The sequence below is a fragment of the Chroicocephalus ridibundus genome, chromosome 5 (genome assembly GCF_963924245.1).
Source record: "Chroicocephalus ridibundus chromosome 5, bChrRid1.1, whole genome shotgun sequence".
Lineage (NCBI taxonomy): Eukaryota > Metazoa > Chordata > Aves > Charadriiformes > Laridae > Chroicocephalus > Chroicocephalus ridibundus.
In genome coordinates, this window is record NC_086288.1 from 44880762 (window position 1) to 44898872 (window position 18111).

An 18111-nucleotide genomic window follows, 5' to 3' on the forward strand; every position below is an offset into this window, starting at 1 on the left:
AGGGGGCTCTTTCCTCTCCGGACTGGTGTGCTACAAGCCCTGCTTATTTCATAGCTGCCATGTTAGTTGTTTAGTGGCTTGCAGGCTCATACGTGGTTTTACAACTGCTTTCCTGTTCTCTCACCTGTCTAGAAGTATATTAACCCTTCTGTCTTAGTGCTATCTGGATGTGAAACTGAGTGTATTTTTGCGTTTTATACATGGGCTTTTCCATAAATCCCTCTGGAGCCTGGGCTGCAGGTGTACATGCCTTCATCCCTTCAGCCTGTCATAGAACCATTGAACTAGGGGATTCAACCACCTGCTGCTTTATCTGCAGCATGCTTAAAAATAAATCTCTGCAAATGAATACAGCAGTTTGGTTCAGGTTGAGCCTTAAAGTTGGCAGACAGGCAACACAAACCTTATTTGTTTCAGTGGGTCTGCAAAGTGTGCAGGGTAACAGCCTTGCTGTCGGTTGCAGTGTTCTTATCTTCTTGGCAGCTCCCTTAAATCAGCCAGGCAAATATTTTCATTGTTTGGACCTCATTCTTGCAGTTTGGGGTTTTAAAACAATTCTTTGGACCTCGTTCTTGTAGCTTGGGATTTTAAAACAATTCTCCTTCTCCTCCTTTCTCCAGATTGCAATAGCGGGGTTTGCACAGGACTTTTTCCTAAACTTGGGTGCAATTTATCAGGGATTTGTGGAGCTATAGCTGCTCAACTTTTGCAGTAGGCTTTGCCACTTAGAGCTGATGCTTGTACTGGTGGTTTTAGCTACAGAGAGGTGCCTGAAGCAGTTTTTGGGGGTAAGAAGGCAAAATCCTGATGGCAGCAAAAAGCCAATCGGAAAGCAGGATGTGGCTTTGTTGTCAGGGTGTGTGGGGGAAATAACAGAACACGATTTACGCTTCATGAGAAATTAAAGCCTGTTCCACCCTCTGGACAACTGATCATTCCTAGATACAGAGAATCAACAGTTTCCTGTAATCCGCTCCAGAGGCACACACGTGCACGCCCGCTGCTGCTGCTCCGAGCAAAACATGGTGCTCTAACTCATGGCCCAGCCCCTGCCGAGATGACTTTTTTCTTTAAGGGGACGAGGAGAAACGCTAGATGCTGGCGCCAAGGATATTCCAGAGAGAGTAGCGTCCAGAGACAAGTGGTCTGGGCCTGAATGGGTATCATTCTGCACACAATAGTCACATTTCCTCACATTAATACCAAGGTCCTTTTTATGTCTCGAGGCACAATGCTGACCCACGCGTTCCATCTGATAACTCCTGTTTTAGCAGTTTGATGTCAGCGTGGGATGTTGGGCTCCTGAAGCTTCCTATACTCTAATGGAAAGTGGATACACCAATTGTGTGCCGGGGGGAGATGGCCTCCCTCCGAATTTCCTGGCGAGGGTGTTTTCAAAGCGGTGCTTAACGAAGCCAAGGGAGGTGCGGGGACAGCAGGGGGGTTGAGTAGTGTGGGTGGTTCCGCACGAAGGCAGTGTTCTCCCTTCTAGGTGCTTCATCTTGGGTTTGCTTCAGGGCAGCTTTCCCCAGGGTTTTGAGTGCCCTGTCCCTCCAGTTGGCATGGAAAAAATACACCTTCTTCCCCCCCCTCAAACTTAATGACAAAACCTATTGAAGCAGTTTTGGAAGGAAAAAAAATAAGAAATTTGCTCTTATAGTGTGTGCATGTCTGAGGCGTTGGGGGGTGTGACAAATGACACAGCACTCAGCACTCTTATCTTGTCCCTGCCCCGGTGCAAGAGCTCTGGTCAGTCTGTCTGTGTTGCCCGCCTCTCTTTCCAATTCCTCCCCTATGGCCAGAGAGAAGTGCAAGGCGATAGTCCTTCACCTGCCCAGCCATTGTGATGTCTGTGCTGAGCGTTACTCAGGTGAGGATTTCCTCCCCACCCTGCCTGCTCCTTCCAGCCTGCTCTAGAAACTTGCAGCTTTTTGCTTATTTCCACCTGCCTTTAACCTGGGTGTTGGCTTAAGAGGGATGAACCCAGCTGATTCTAGGCTTTCTGCTGCAGGTCAGCGCACCACGCTATCATGGGGATGTGGGGTAGTTGGTACATGTTGGTTTATCAAATAACATTTAACCGAAATTATTCAAGTCTGATGGGGTGAGTCCAGACTTGGCACAGCCACAGCAGGACAGCAAAGCAAAGGATCCCTTTGAGATCCTGCTTGTGCAATCCCTCTCTGCCGGTGACAAGTTAGAGGCCTCTCCGCTGCTCCTAACAAGCTCCTTTTGTGCCATGTGCTGATGTGTTTTATTTATTTATTTTTTTATGGCAACAGATTCTCAAAGTAGAAGGTTTTGTTGCTCGCAGTGTGGTTCAGCACAAGTGATTGAGGCTTAGATTTGCGCAGACCCCTGAAGAAATCACCAATGTCCAGATAAAATAGCTTTTTTTTAATAATAAAACCCGATGAAGTCAGACCTTAAACCTCGTGCCAGATCTTTGATATTTTTCTGAGAAAATCATGGAAGTGCTAATGTAGTATTCTGCTCCGATTTATTAGCCTATCTACCATGCAGATGCCTTGGGAAGTGCATATAGATCTAAAGTAACATGTAGTGACACCTGCACAGCCAAAAAGTTCCTGCTTTCCAATTTCCACTCCTTTATCCCGAAGAAAAATGGTGTTAATATGCTGCAGACATCCGGTGGTGGATTTGCTCTGAAGACTTTTGGGCCTTCTCAGGTATTAAGGGCAGCACTGGGGACCTGTACAAGGGAAGGAATGGAGAGGGGATCTTAAGTGGAGATCTCTTGAGGCAAAAGGTGAAAAGCCTTAAACTTCGGCGTATGACTTTCACAGATTTGTTTTCAGGGTTGTCTTTGTGTAGAAGATGTCATTATCTTAACAGGGGGTGGAGGGGAAGCAGGGAGGGAATTTCACTTCTCTGGGTTGCTCTCAAGGATGTTATGTAAGGGGATGAAATCGCTTTGGACTATAGTAAATAAATTACCTGCTGCATTTCTCGTGTCCAAGTACTAAATCTCCATGTTCCTGTCAAAGCTGCACAGGTCCTGTTCTTCTGCAAATGGTGGGAAATAAAAAAATGGAGGTTTGCCACAGTGCCCTGGCAGGGCTCTGAATGCGCTGACATGAGGCCACGAGTGTACGTCTAATGTTTGCAATTTATCAGTGTTGCTACAACTGAAATGACCTCCCAGTGAGTAGCTTGTAGCGTATTCGGTAATGCTGCGTGCTTGTGTGCATACATCCTAGAAATTCGGGATATGCGTGTCGCCTTGATGTGGCTGCCAGGGGATGTCGGAGATGCGTTGCTGGCTTTTTGGTTTTCCCCTGGTCAGAACTTGGAGCACAGCCTATCAGATAAGGTCATCCACCCCTGGCAGCTCTACTTTAACTATGTGTGAGGACAGAGACAATAATGCCCGTAGCTAGCTAGCTTGCCTAAAATAGACTTTTGCAGCCTGCTTTGACCAGCAAGGAGGACCACAAAAATAGAAATAGAAATTTTACATGACCCTGACCTCTTCTTTCTGTTTAAGTATGTTTAATCCTGACATTCAGGTGTGAAATCTAGTTGTTATTCCTGGTAGTGAGATATAACTGATGATCGATGGATGATTTCTTCCTTGTTAGTAGAGGGGGAATCCATGGTTTTCTGTATCCGTTTTTTCCCCATTGAGGGCTTCTCCATGGAGGCGCAGGGGTCAAGAGTGTTGCATCTTTTCAGCTCTTCCATAACTGGAGGGAAGCAGTGGTAATTCCATGAAGGAGGAAAAAATTGGTGGCAGGCTGGGGGTGGTTGGTCTTGGGCTTTAGCCAAGCTATCTCCCAATGGATGTGTCACGGGCAACTTCATGCAGGTTTTTATCCTGCGTTGTCTAGTGGGTTCCCCTTCAGTAAGTAAATGGGTGGTTCAAAAGCCAGGCGGAACAGCACTTGGGAAGTCTGTGTATTTTTTCCCCCCATTGTTCATGTTCCAGTGGTTTTGCTACTATCCCTAAGTAATGTTATAGCACTCAAGTGGGCCTTTAAGATAACAGCCCGGAACCGGGATGGCTGGCCATATCCAGCTGTCTCCTTTCCCTGGTTCAAGTCTGAGTGGCGTGTTTCTTGGATGAAATGATGAATGAGGCTCTGGGCCTTCCAAAGCATCACCTCTGTACCCAGAACAGCTTTTTTGAGAAGTTTGAAAGATCCTTGTCCAACAGATGTAATTAAATGTTTTTACTTGTGTTGATAAAGTAGCACTCCGGTGCCCATCCAAGATTGATACATGCTTGAAACTGATAAGAGGAACCAAGAGTTGCTGCATGATAAAAGGACAACATGAATTTCTTTTGTGTTTTGCATGTATCCGTGAGGACAGACTGCAGATATGCAGATCTCTCTTTTAGCACGTGGCTGTTATTGTTCAGGGTTGTGGGTGTTTTTTGTCTCTCTAGAGCTATCTCTTGCAAGAGCAGAAAAACCAAAACATGTTTTCTCTTCAATGAATATTTATGGCTTCCAAATCTTCCAGCATGCTTTTGCATGTGTAATTAGGCTGTAAGTTGAGTAAGTGAGTGTTGGAGAACTACAAATGTAAGAGCCTGGGGAAAACGCTTGATGTTTTAGTTTATTTGGGTGCTTGCTTTTTAATAATAAATAGCATTTTTAGATGAAACAGCTTGTGTTTTCCAAAAGATGTGTCAAAGCTTGTAATAATTGGGACTGTCGCACCAGCAGACTTGACTAGTTAAGTGATGCTTTTAATCACAGGCACAGCATCCAAGTGAACTTTGGAAGAAGTCGGGTGATGTAACCAAAGCCTCTGAACCATTTTGTTTAGTGGGAGAGAAGGGCAATCCTTTCCCTCTTCTCTACTGCAGTCGACTCTGCTCCCAGTTTTGAGTTGCAGCCTTTTAACCCTGTTGTGGATGTGACTTGAATTCCTGTTTAATCAGGGATGGTTTTGGTTAAAGCAGCTTTCAGAGTGCAAAAAATTACTCTTCTAGAATTCTGGTGTTTTCATTGTATTGTCATGAATGCATGAACTGTGAATTGTATCATCAGCTTATTTTTGGAGAGTAACAGGGCTGGGCTCAAAGGTGCCTGTGTGTGTGGTCAGCCTGTGAAATGGGATTACAGCAGTTCTTGTAGGTTAGGATTTGAAAGTCCAGATCTGGAAAGGAAGCAAAAACCTCATCTGAATAGCTGTAACTGTATTACATCTCTGTACTTTTCCACAGCTCGGCCTCTGGAAAAGTTTTCGGTCTTCAGTGGGTTTTTTCCATGCTGTCACTGCGCTCACTTGAATGAAAACTGTTCGTATGTTTCATTTTTAATTTTGGTAGCAGCTCAGTCTTGTGGGTTTTCTTGAAGAGTGTGAAGATGAGGACTTTGAAGGAGAAGGATGCACAGACAGTATCTGTGGTAGTAATGACACTACAGAGAAGCTGTCTTGGATGCAAGCAGTATGGAGTAGGCTTGTGGCAAAACCCACTATGTTTTATTTGGTTTTTTTAGATTATACCAAAAAAATTACTTCATAGATACTCTAAGAAAATGTTAATATTGTTGCTTGAATGTTTGAACTGGGAACTTCCTAGGTACCCCTGTCCCTGTATCTCAGGTGCATATTAAGTGACATTTAATAGTCTCTAAACAGCAGTTTTCTTTCCCAAGAGCTCTGTTGCTTTACACTTAGATTTATGGAGGCAGCGTGGTGAGTTGACAGGACATTAATGTGCTCATCTTCAAGTCGCTGCGTGCGATCTCTCGCAGCCTGCTCCCTTGGAAGTGCCTGGGTGTTATTGTTGACTCTTTAACGAGGACAAGAATGGTTTCCAAACGAGCGTGACTCATGCAGTCCTAGCCTCAATCTATCAAACAACGATGCATCGGATTAAATGATTACCTAAAGGATTATGAGTTAGACTTTTTTTGGGGAGGTGGGGGGAGAAGTGAAGAGTTAAAATATGTAGGGAATCTGGAAAAAAAAAAAACCCAAACATGAACAGAAAAGGCTGCAAGCCACAAGATAATGCCAAAGGCCGCTTATGCGCTTGGTCGACACTTCCAAAATGGGAAATGTTGTAAAAATTGAATCTCTGTTTTTCTCTAGAGATCATCCTCTGCCAAAAGGGCAATACTTCACCTTGTTCTAAGCCTTCTGCTTGTTTCCTGTTGCCTGTCAAGTAGCTGCAATAGTAACACTTTTCTGATATGACTTTTTCCCCCCCCTTTTACAGCTGAAAATGAAAGTGCCGGCTGCGTGTTACTGCACACATCAAGGAAGGTAAGTAGGGATGCCATGTGATTGAGTTGTGTTTTTTTTCATTATCTAGAAGCAGAGAAAAGGATCTTGAAACACTCCATGGGGGTGGGAAGGTGGTTTTTACTGGCCTAAACAGAAGGCGTATTAATGTCTTTCTTTGAATTCCTCTGTCTCTATTTAAACCGTAAAGGCCTTGTGCTACTTGTTCTCCAAACAATTTCTCTGTAGTTCTGATTGTTCCACTGCTTTTTGTCCCAGACAATTCCTTGACGGGTTAATTAATCACTTTCTCTTCTGCAGCTGCCTGCAAAGGGATCCAAGTATATACCGTAGAGATTCAGACTGCTGAGCTCCTCTCGAGCCGAAAGCAGAAACACCCAATAGACACCGCTGTGACTTGGTTTCCTGTTTATTCCAGCTAATCAGATCTGCCTTCACAAGGTTCAGCAGGAATGAATTCCCTGGAAACACAGTCTAGGAGTATGATTAGGAAACAACGCTTGGTTTACACTTGCTCTTGAGATTGTATATCAATAACAATAAGGTAGAAATGCAAAAAAAAAAAAACAACCCATCCTTGTATAGGCTGTATTACTACAAACCTCCAACTGTGAAAGTACACAGAAAGTATATTGAGTGGAAATGGGTTGATACTTAATACTACATGCCGTCTTGGTCTTGTGGGCTGTGAGGCATGGCTTTCAGTTGTCTTGACTTGCCTCGTCTGCCAGTTGGAGGGGCTGGCTGTCTGCATGAAAACTTGTAGCACCACTGATTCTGGTAAATCATATAGTATGGGCTTTGTTGAAGGTTGTAACTTGGGTTCTTAAATCTGTATACCAAAGCTTTGGGGGCTTTTTAGGGAAGCTCGGAGAGCTCTAACTCTGCTTTCCTTCACACCTCTAAGATGGCTCAAATCCTGAAAAGGTATTTCAGCATTGGCTGAATTAGTAGGGGGAGGAAAAGAGTAGAAGAAACCTTCCCCTCAAGTTTAAAGAAAAAACAATAAAACAAACCCACCACCACCAAAAAAAAAAAAACCCAAACCACAAAACACCACAAACATTGGTATTAAGTCATAGAAGTTAAAATAAGCTATTCTGTGCTCAGGAATGGAAACGTCTTTGTCAATAATTTGTCTTGTCTAGTACTAGTGCCAAGGTTCTCTAAGTCGTATACACTTGACTGAAAGTAACCTAAGAACTTAATCACTTAAAGTGCAAATTCTAAGCCCAAATGCAGGATATGCCTCTGATAAGAAATAGTTGGAAACTGCTAACACATAAGTGTCTTTTCTGTTTTATTTTTCCTTTTCAGAGCTGTAGGATTCCTGCTTCTCTGACCTATAGTTCATGCTTGAGCATTTTAGTGTGCTCTTGAGTAACACATACCAGAGAGCTAGCATGCTTTAGCAGGGCTTGAGAGAAGATGCTATTGCCAGTTTTTGCCTCCAGGGACGACGAGTTGAAATTTTGCACTTCAAATGCAAAGGAAATTAGGACCTGAGTCACAGAGGAGATGGCTCCATGTGTCTGGGAAGGGGGAATTGCTAGAAGAAAATGTTTCATTGCTAGATTGTCCTTATCTCTGGTGGTAGCCTATGGTTCTTGTACCTGTTTGGGAGAGCTGGAAGGGCAATCTGTGTCTTGGCAAGTTGCTATCTGGCATGGCACTTGGTAGGCATAAATAAGGAGAAGCTTTTTGACATGGTTTGAACTATTTAATGACCATCATGGTGTGTTTCTGAGGGAATTGCCTTGAGTGACTATGGCCACAGCACAGGTAGAGCTCTGCTAAGGAGATGCTTTTTGGATGCCCTTCTTGTAAGGTTCTTGCAGTGTCTGCAAGTGGAGGTGGTATCTAGAGCAGCCACCCAGCAGAGAACTTGCTTTTTGGGGCCTTCTTGATGAGTGTTGAGAGCTGTGGAACTTTGTCTTATGGTGGTTTGCCAAGAGGCCTACCTGAAGTCAGGAGAGGCTGTTTCAATGTGTTCCCCCTTTGGCATGACAGCCTCTGTTTTTTGCCATGATGCAAAGTGCAGCTTTGCAATCAAGGATACTCGATGCAATTAAAATGGCTGTTGGATAGCTGTCTTGGGTTCCTTGCTAAGCAGTTTGCAGCATGAAGTATCCTGGTGTGACTTGACTATCTAGCTAAAAATATTTGTGAAGGAGCAGTGATTAATCTCTCTTGAAACCAGCGGGTGTCCTGACTAGAACAGTTCTGTTCTGAGCTATCTCTGAGGTGTTTCTGTAGCAGTGCTGCCACTAATTTGATCTTGTTTTTTCTCAGGGAGTGATTATATTTATATCTTTTCATGGTGGCTGGCTGCTTTGCAATGTTTAATGTGTATATCTTCCCCACTGTTATGGGAGGGATAATAGGGGCAATAGCTATCTTTATTTCCTGTAAAGGACCAAAAGCAGGGGAATAAACCAAGACTGAGGTGTGGAAAGTGATTTACACAAGGCATTGTCTGAAGCCTGTGTCAGAGCTGGAGATGACTTGCAGTAAGCCACTGAAAGCACTGTCCTGCCACAACAAGCAAATGATGCTGTCATGCACAGCTCACTGGAGGATCAGTGTTGATTGGGATGCTGTGGGCAGATAACAGCCCTCTCCTGAATGCCTTTGATTCATTTCTGCTATGCCTCAACTTTTTCCTTCTATTGTTCTGCTTCTGGTGGCTTCTTTCATGTGTGGGGGAAGTTGGTGAGACGAAGCCCCTCTTGCTTTTTTGAAAGCTCTTGCTTTTTGAAAGCTCCTCAGCACAGGACTATGTCACTCCTGATGCTCTTAACCTTCTTCATACCTCTATGGGTATCTCCTCTGCTATCTACCTTGTTAAAACCTGTCTAGGTCATTTGGCCTCTTTGCCGTTTGAACCTACATTCTGGGTTGGATTCTGCATGCCAGACAAGCTGAACATAGGAAGTTCCATCTAAATATGAGGAGGAACTTCTTTACTTGGAGGGTGGCAGAGCACTGGAACAGGCTGCCCAGAGAGGTGGTGGAGCTCTGTCTCTGGAGACATTCAAAACCTGCCTGGACGCGTTCCTGTGCAACCTGCTCTAGGTGACCCTGCTCTGGCAGGGGGATTGGACTAGATGATCTCCAGAGGTCCCTTCCATCTCCTGTCATTCTATGATTCTGTGAAATGAGTTACCTCTGGGAGATTGTGGCTGGTCATGTGGTGACGCCATGAACACCAGTGTTACAGATGGTGATAGGTGACTTAATTTGCTCTCATGCAGTAATGATTTGAGACTGACTTGGCCACTTGTAGTTATATGGCCTCTTTTAGGAGGAGTTGTAACATAGTTGTGTTACCGTCTCCTCTCCCAAGAGCAGGTGGTAACAAAGCCTTGTGGGTGGGAGCCAAAATCCTTCAGAGAATCCTCCCTCTCAAGGATGCTGTGTAAGAAGTGATTGATGCAAAGTAAAACAGTGCTAATTGCAATGGATGTGTACTGACAACTTGATAGTTGCTGTGATAATTACAGTAATTAGTGAGATATTAGTATTTTTTTTCCCCCCTGTGTCTAGGCTATAAATGGAAAAAGTAGAGAGGGTATGTGAGAGGAGGGGATCCATGAGTCAGGCTCTGAGATAGTCCTGTAACTTGCGGGGCAATGTGCCAAGGTCCTGGTTGTGGAGTTTACTGAGCTTAAGGGGATCTGAGGGTTTAAATGTATCTTGACAATCTGGTCCTCAACAACATGAATTCAAGCTTGGCTGGTTTTCTATCGGAAGGAAGATCCATATAACAAAGTGCAGTTCCCACTTTCTCAGTTTTAAGCTGTTGAAGGAGAGGACAGGACTGTCAGTCCTCCTTGACCAGTACTGTGAGTGCTGACTGTGTGTGTATTTCCAAGGACTGTGAAACGGGAAAAAGGCATTCGTAGTTTGATCATCCAATTAACAAACTTCACAGCTTGCAAATACAGAAAGGAGATGAGGTTCTGTAATACAGTGTGGCTGTTTCTTTTATCTCAAGGACAGCAAGTCTGGGACAGCAGAGGGAACCAGCAGAGAGCTGAGACAGTATCAGCCTCTGCTGTCTTTTTTTGGCTTCCTATCACATGTTGATTCAAAGCTAGATGTTATGCACAAAGGAAGAAAACTTCCTTGGGAATGGGAACAATAGAAATTTAAGAAGTGTCAAAAAAGGCGATGGGCCGGATAGCATTCCCCATCTACCCCTTCAGGCTTCCTAACTGGGAGCATCGGGGAGAGATGGTTCCCGCCCTGAGAAGAACTGGGTCGGGTTGCACTGAGATGCATACTGGTAACTTTTTCACACTGATGAGCTTGGAGTCCATTTCTTCCAAAAATCTTTTCCCACATTTCAGCAAACTTCTTGAATTATTTAAACCTAAAGAGGATTTTAAATGCTACCTTAAGCATTTTTGCTTTTAGGCTAATTTCTGTGCTTTATCCTAGGCAACAAAACTTTATTTTTTTTATTCTTCTTTCTGTGTTAGGGTGTAAATAGGCATTCACCTATGGTGACTCTGTTAGGATAAGACTTGAAAATGCAGGCCTTCAATGCATTAATGATATAACATAAAACTCCTTTTCTTCCATAACGTGATCTGAATAGTCAAAGTGATTCCAGAATCATTGGTTTGGTGGCAGTAACTTCAACAAAACTGCTTGTGAGCTACACAGATCTTAGGCCTTTGCTGTGCAGCTGTCTAACGCTCTGACCTCTTCTTAACACAGTACCTGAAATTAAAGAATTTTGAGGAAGAAGTCAGAGCCCACCGAGACCTGGATGGGTTCTTGGCCAGAGCCAGCATCATCCTTGATGAAACAGCCACCTCCTTGGATGATGTTCTTCGAGAGATGTTGAAACACTTTGCTGAAGATCCTGAAAACATGGAGCCAAGCTGCAACTTTGAAAAAATCATGAGCACTTTATTCACAGATTCGGGGACCCCACGAGAAGGGAATGGTAATCAGTTCTTGATTTGCTTTTGCCTATGGGTTACCGTTTAGTTGTTATCTTTTTCATTTGTGGTGTGTTGAATGCTCACTACTGCATGGTGCCCAGACTTGCATGTTGCATTAGAGATTGGGGGTTTATTTTTCCATATCACCCAGGCTGAAGGGTCTCAGGTTTCTGGGATTTTTATGTTTTGGTGGAGTCTTGCCCCTGTTTCATTAAGATGACACGTAGTGGTGTTCTCTGGGGTTGAAAGGTCTACAGCACTTGAATGTCTTGTCTGTTTGGACCCATTAGGTGTGCTTGTCCTCAGACAAGTGTCCTGTACTCTTCAGCAAACAGACACTTGGGGTGTCCCTTCAGAAATGGCTCCTCTGCCTTGTGGTTCTCCATCTGAATTCACACAGGCTGGGGAAGTTTGACTGCTTTGGATGAGTAATTGGTTGGGGAGTGCTTGAGCCTTCATGTTGCTCCCAGCCTATTGGAAGGGATGAGAGGCAGTTTGTTTTCCTCCAGAAAATCAACTAGGGTAACTCTAGCTAACATTGTTGGCTCACATGTCACCTTTAAGCTACCAGGAAATGTCATAGCATAGTCTAAAACGCTACCTTTTAACCCAAGATGTAAAGAAGCTTAACTAAGCGTTGTTTCTCTGTAGGCACCCATGATGTTTCAGAGTCAACAGGAATGAATATACAAACTTGTACATCGCACCTCAAATGTAACTGTCACAGCCTGAGTGAATTTGTTTAACAGATATGTCAAGTCCTGAGCATGTAGTAAGCATGTTCATGCTTTGGTTACTTCTTCCTACCTGTCTTAAAGCTTTGCATTTATCTCTTTAATTTAGGCTTTCTGCCAATAAAGAAAAACTAAGCAGTGCTGTAAAATGATCTGAGAACGGTAATTAGGAAGAGGGGGAGAAGAGGGCAGGGGAGTTGAAAGACAATGTCGCTTCTAGTCCTGTGTGTGTGTTGAATAATGCTAATCTAATAATCTAATGTTGCAGTAGGTTGATGTTGGGAGGAGAAAACAGCTGCCTTTCCAGGCTGTGAATAGTTTAAGGACAAAATTCAAAAGCATCAGGACAAATGTTTCCATCTTTCTCTGTCACCCCCCGCCCTTGCATCAATCAGCTGTGCAGATAACTAAGTATGCTTGGTCTTAGTATTCAACTTCCATTTGAAAGAAAATGTTATTTGCAGTTGCGAACCAAAGATATGGACAGCCTGTAACTTTTCCCTCTCTTCTTTTCCTAGTTCACCTTTTATCAGATACAATTCAGGGGGTCACGGCAACAGTCACAGGGGTGCAGTATCAGCAATCCTGGCTCTGTATCATGTAAGTACCTGGGTTAGATTAGCAAAATCCACTGGCTGCTCAGAGTTTACAACTCTTCCTGCTGCTGGGAAGAATAGCAGTTCAAAATGTGCCTTTGTAAATTGGGATGGTGGTGCACTCTCCATCTGTGCATCCTGGCCGGTAGGATCTCAGTCTCAGCATTGGGCTCCTCCTCTTTGCAAATGGTCAAGCAGAAGCCTGAGCAGAGGTGACCGCAGTCTCTGCAGAGCATTACGCTCTTGGATGCTATCAAAACCTGGTGTTAACAAGCTAAGAATGCTGAAAAAAATCTGAGCCAGAAAATGCTAATTACTGAGAAATGTTAATGAGAGGAACTTCTGAAAGGGACAAGAAACTGATTCATGGACTACTTTGCCTGCCAAAGTCTGGGAACTTGTACCAAAAGATTTCTTAGGTCCTTTGATGAAAACATCTAAACTTTATAACTGAAAATTTAAGTCAGAAATTCCGACACTATTTATACACTGATTACTTTGTCTGACAACTAATTCAGACACGATTAATTGTCAACACTGATCACTGTCTGAAGGGTCTGCTCCAGTGTTTAAGAACTCTGGCATCTGGGACTTATGAGACGTGGTGGCTTCACCCCAGCTTCCACTTGACCAAAACTGAGTTTTGAAATTGTTGTTGTGAAGTGCGTTGGGCGAGCCAAACTATCCCTTCACAGAGGAAGGCCGGAACCTGAGTCACTGAGCCAACCAAAGCAATGCGATTTGACTTCTGTCTGTTGCTTTATGCATATGCAGTCTCTAAGTCAAGTTGTCAAGAAATATGTTAATTCCCAGAGAAATTACTAGGGTATGTTGGATAGGTGCCTAAAGGCTCGGGGAGTGCGTGCACATATTCTAGCCTTCATAGCCTGTTTGCTAGGACAACTGTCAAGAGTTTTCTTTCTACTAGCAGTTCTACTCATATCTTCTGCTTATGGCTGGAAAAAAAAACATAGAGTATTCTGCCTTGGAAATAGATGATTTGGGAAAAAAAAAAAGCCAACAAACAACAAAACCCCTCACTCTTGTTTCTAAACTCTTATGAAAGAGAAAAATGTGGTCTCTCTGTAAAGAGGTAACTATTGTATATAAAGGCACTGTTCTGTGAAGGAAGTTAACTGGATAATGTCTGTGCTGTGTGTGCTACTGTCAGCTCTGTTCTTATGCCTGGCATGCACAGAGCAGTTTGCGTGAAGAAGATTATGAGTTTATACAGTAAAACGGTCTTCCTGTACTGATCATCCAAGAGAGCTTTTGTGTAGTTTTGTACCCTTTGCTGCTATCCTACCCATGGCATCCAATAAGGATATGTACATCCTAATGTAGGAAGAGTAGAGGGTGGAAGTTTCTACTGTGGCATGTGACATGGCTCTGTGGAGGGCTTTGGAGAGCATTGATTTAATAACAAAGCATTTCTAGAGGTAATGATACAGATGCTGTGATTATATACATGAAGCTGAAAAGGGTAGGTTCAGCCTTTCTGTGGAAAGTGTGCCAAAGCTTTAAATGCATCCACGTGAGTAATATTAGCTTCCATGACAAGATTTGATTTGAAAAATAAGCTTACAGCCTGAAGGTGTCTTGTGCAAAACTTTCCTTATTTCTTCCTTTTGTTACTCTGAAGAGGGTGAAGAAAGTGGTGGGAAAGCAGTGATGAGTTATTAACTATAATTATCTAATTATTGCAGTGTATTTCTGCTGTAGCTATTGTGCAACAGATTGTGAACCATATTTTTAGATCTTACATTTTTCTTGAAGTCAGATTGCAAAACAGCTTCAAAAACTCAGAAGTAAAAGGAATTTGTTGATGAAAAATTTCTCCATATGAGTGGGAAGAACCTTTAAGATATCTGCTGTTCTTTATCCTTGGATTTAGTCTATACTGTTTGCTAAATTTTAAGTTAGCACTGATGGTTTTTTGTGTACCTTAACTAACTAGTGGATGAGATAGGCTTGAGTATCATGATAGGATTCCATTAATCAGGAAGAGCAGCTCAGAGATACGCTTTTGGTAGGGCTGCTTCTGCACTGATTTTGGGGGGAAATATTAAAGCCAATATTAGCTTAGGGTCAGAAAGAAAAACTTATGTAGGATTTTCACTGAGTTGTGCAGAGCCTGGCTGCAAAAGAGCGTTCCTAATTGACACAAAAATTTGATTCCGTCTTTCTTCTGTGCTGGAGAGAGGGTTGCTTTTTCTTATCTGACTTATCCTTATTGTGAAAAACCTAGGGTGAAATGGCTATTCTGCTTCTGCTGGAATCAGTGCTTTCCTGACAGTTTCAGGTCTATTGTGCTTCTGCTGGAATCAGTGCTTTCCTGACAGTTTCAGGTCTATTCAACTGCCAGCAAGGTCAGATGTACCATATGGATCTGGGCTATAGCCACATGACAGAACAAACTGTTGGGGAATTGAAGATCTCAAGGTTTGAATGTTCCACTGAAGTCCAGGAAAACAACTGGCTTCTAGTTCGTAATAGGCTTTAAGGCTTTTTTTTTTTTATTACTGTCAAGAGTGACCAAAACCTCATCTTGCTGAAGCCATACTAGGGTACATAAGCTTATGGAAACCTTAAAACTCCTCCTGTAAAATTCTGCGTAACTGAGAGTAGTGCAGTACTTCATACCCCACTAACAAGCAGTCTTCAGCTCTAGAAGAACGAAGGTTGCTAGGTATATGTGTACATGATGGTTTTCTAACTAGAAAGCACATCTTCAGAGTTACAGATTAACTTCATTGGTCAAGGACATGATCTTATACCTTAGAAACCATGGACACAACTCTTTTTTTTTTTTTCTCCTATTCATAGCATTTGCCAGAACAGCAAGACACAAACTGGCATGGAGATCTCTTGCCACTTCACTGTGAAGCTGCTGGTTGACTGTTTCATTAGAGAACTTGGGATGAGGGATAGCCAGACCTGTCCTGGAAAAGGGAGTGCTGAACTGTTATCCTCAGACTTATTCGGCTCTTTAGCATGAGGAAGCTCTGCTGTTAGTAGGATCTTAGGGGAGGTACTTTGGTACCCCTCCAGCATGCAATGACTACAGCAGGTAGATGCACTCTGCCAGGAGGGTGCTTGCAGTTCCTCGTGAACTACCCAGAGCCTGGACGGGGTAAACTGGATGTTTTGCATGTCTGGATCAGGAAAGGTGGGGAAGAAGCCCCTGTGAGAGCCATTGGTTTTGGTGTTGCACAGCTCTGGCTCAAAAAGCCCAAGGCAGGTCCCTCTCTTATCCAATGGAGAGTATAAGGAGAAGTGGCTGTCATCAGAAGCAAAGACCTATCACACCAATTCTTTCTTTTACTATCTGACAAATGGAGATGCAAATGCCTGTTTTTTTTATTTTTATTTTTTCCCTTATAGTGAAGGATACCTAATGCTAAGGATGTTAAAGTAACTGTTAACTGATTGCTGTCTTTGACCGCTTATCTGTCTCCTTGATGTCCTCTTAGGAGAAACACCAGCTATATGGGTTATTGAACAAATGCTGCTTGAGCTGAGTAGAAGTCCCCAGGCATCTCAACTTCCAGGCTGTGTTCTTCTTGCCAGGAGATAGATATCTAATTGCTTTCTTCCAAAGCTGAATCCTTAGAAAAACATGAAAGCAAGCTGCTTCATAGTTGGGATTGAGGAGTTGAAGAGCCATTTCCTTTGTCTGCATTGATAAGGCATATGGGTTGGTGAAGGATTTGTTTTCAGTGCATTCAACTGATTGGCTAAAGCTGTTTTAACAGGCAAAACAGAGGGAAGAAGCCTGTCTGTAAGCAAAGAGTGGTTTAGTGGTTTGTCTGCCCCGTGTTTCTATAAAGTTGCTTATTCCGATATAGTGTGTAATTACAATGATTACTGTGGAGGAGTTTAAGTCAGGAAAAACCCAGGTAGCCATTCAAAAAGAGGTATTGTGAGGTTATTTTGGATATCAAGCAAGACTGCTGTTCAAATACAGTAAAGTTTAAGAGCAGCAGCTTCTCAGATTTAATGTATAACCGATGGTTGTGTGAAATATGTTACTTATGGATCTCTCAACAAAAGTAATGCAAAACCTACTTCATGTGTTTAAGGATTTTTCAAGACCTAAAGGCTTTTGTGGGTCTGTAAAAAAAGCCATGTTACTTCTGATTTGGCTGTGGAATAGGCTTCAAGTAGAGATGCTTCAGTTACTGTGTGTTCCTCAGAATCGTGCCTCTTCAAAGAGCAAAATGGGATACTATGGGGAAAATAAACAGTTCAACTGTTTAAAACAAACATTAACCTTTAGGGGAATTATTACAAGATTTGGAATCTTGTAAATAAGAGCCTCTTCTTGAAAATTTACAGCCATCATCTCAAGTGTTCTTTGCATTCAAAGAACTGATTAATTTTCTTTTAAGTGCCTGTAGCAACCCTTGTTGGGTTGTCCCAGGTTATGCTGGAGAGCTGAAGATCTTGCAGTTGCTGTGTTATGAAAAGGGAGTTCTCAAATTCAAACACTTCATTAGGAATTTGGGTCCTGAAGGATATCTGTTGGAGAGAAGGATGACTCGTTTCAGTGCCTGCAGCGTGTGTACAGGAGGGAGGAGGTGTATCCTTACACATTGACCTGTAGGAAATACTTTTCACTAAAGAGATTGACTGCTAGAGAGGATGGGTCTTTCTGGAGCTGAACAAAGTGCATTTACCAGTCCAAAACAATATTCAGCTTGGAGCGACTTTGTTGCTGAAACAGCCCTGTGCCAAGCTGCGGGTGAGCTGGCTTGCTGGTCACAGCTTCATTCCTTGCTTGCAAATTCTGGTTTCTGAAAGCTCGTGCCTGGAGCTGCTCGGTGGAGGAAGATTTATTTGCAGTGGACGAGAACAAGAAGTGTCATTGTTATTTTGCATTGGGACAGGAAAAGGCTGGCTAGATGATTACCTCTGCCGGGCACTTTTTCTTACTGCAGGGGATAATTTGTTTCTGAATTAACTTCCTTTCTTGCCCTATTTAAAGAGGGTTTCTGTTTCTCTTGGGTCTCCATAGTTTGACCCTTTTTATGATTTGTTTGAGAAATGTGTTATTACTCTGATAACATCTTGGGTGTGGGGCAGACCTGCGGTGTGTGTGACTTGGTGTATCAGTGATTTTGGTGGAGCGTTGCCAGTTCTCACCATCTGAGTGCCATGCTCAATGCCACTAGATACGCAGCCTGGAAAGAAAAGAGGAGGACAGCGAAACAGCAATACATGCTGTAATTTAAATGCCCTTTTTATGAGCTCAATTATTGGAGGATTGAGATAAAATTGCTGAGAACACAACCTGGCATCTCATTAAATCATAGCCCAGCATTTCCTTGTGTGACTAATACTGGGTGAAAATAGATTTTTCAGCTTGTTGGCCAAACCAAAGGAGAATGAAATTTAGCTCAACCCAAACCAAAAAGGAACTTGGAGGCTTTGGCCAAACCAGACTTGATTTAGAGTCAGCTGAAAATGTCTTGTTAGTTCTCAGGTTTTTTGGGGCTTTGGCTATTTACCCTTCAGAATTTTTTTCTTAGTGGGAGTTTACTTAAGTGTTTCTTGAAAAAAAGTCTCTTCACTTTAAAAGTGGTTCTCCTCTTGGCCTGA

At 43.0% G+C, this 18111-nt stretch overlaps 1 protein-coding gene across 2 annotated transcripts in view; it reads left to right on the top strand.

Moving 5' to 3' along the window:
* SLC4A11 (solute carrier family 4 member 11) overlaps positions 1–18111 on the top strand; it is a 97522-nt gene that overhangs the window by 29280 nt on the left and 50131 nt on the right. The window contains exons 4-7 of one of the 2 annotated variants that reach the window (XM_063335877.1): positions 6200–6246; positions 10951–11182; positions 11832–11894; positions 12433–12514. In XM_063335877.1, coding sequence (XP_063191947.1) covers positions 6200–6246; positions 10951–11182; positions 11832–11894; positions 12433–12514 — 424 coding nt within the window. The remainder of the gene's footprint in view (positions 1–6199; positions 6247–10950; positions 11183–11831; positions 11895–12432; positions 12515–18111) is intronic. The other variant, XM_063335879.1, reaches the window with a different exon arrangement.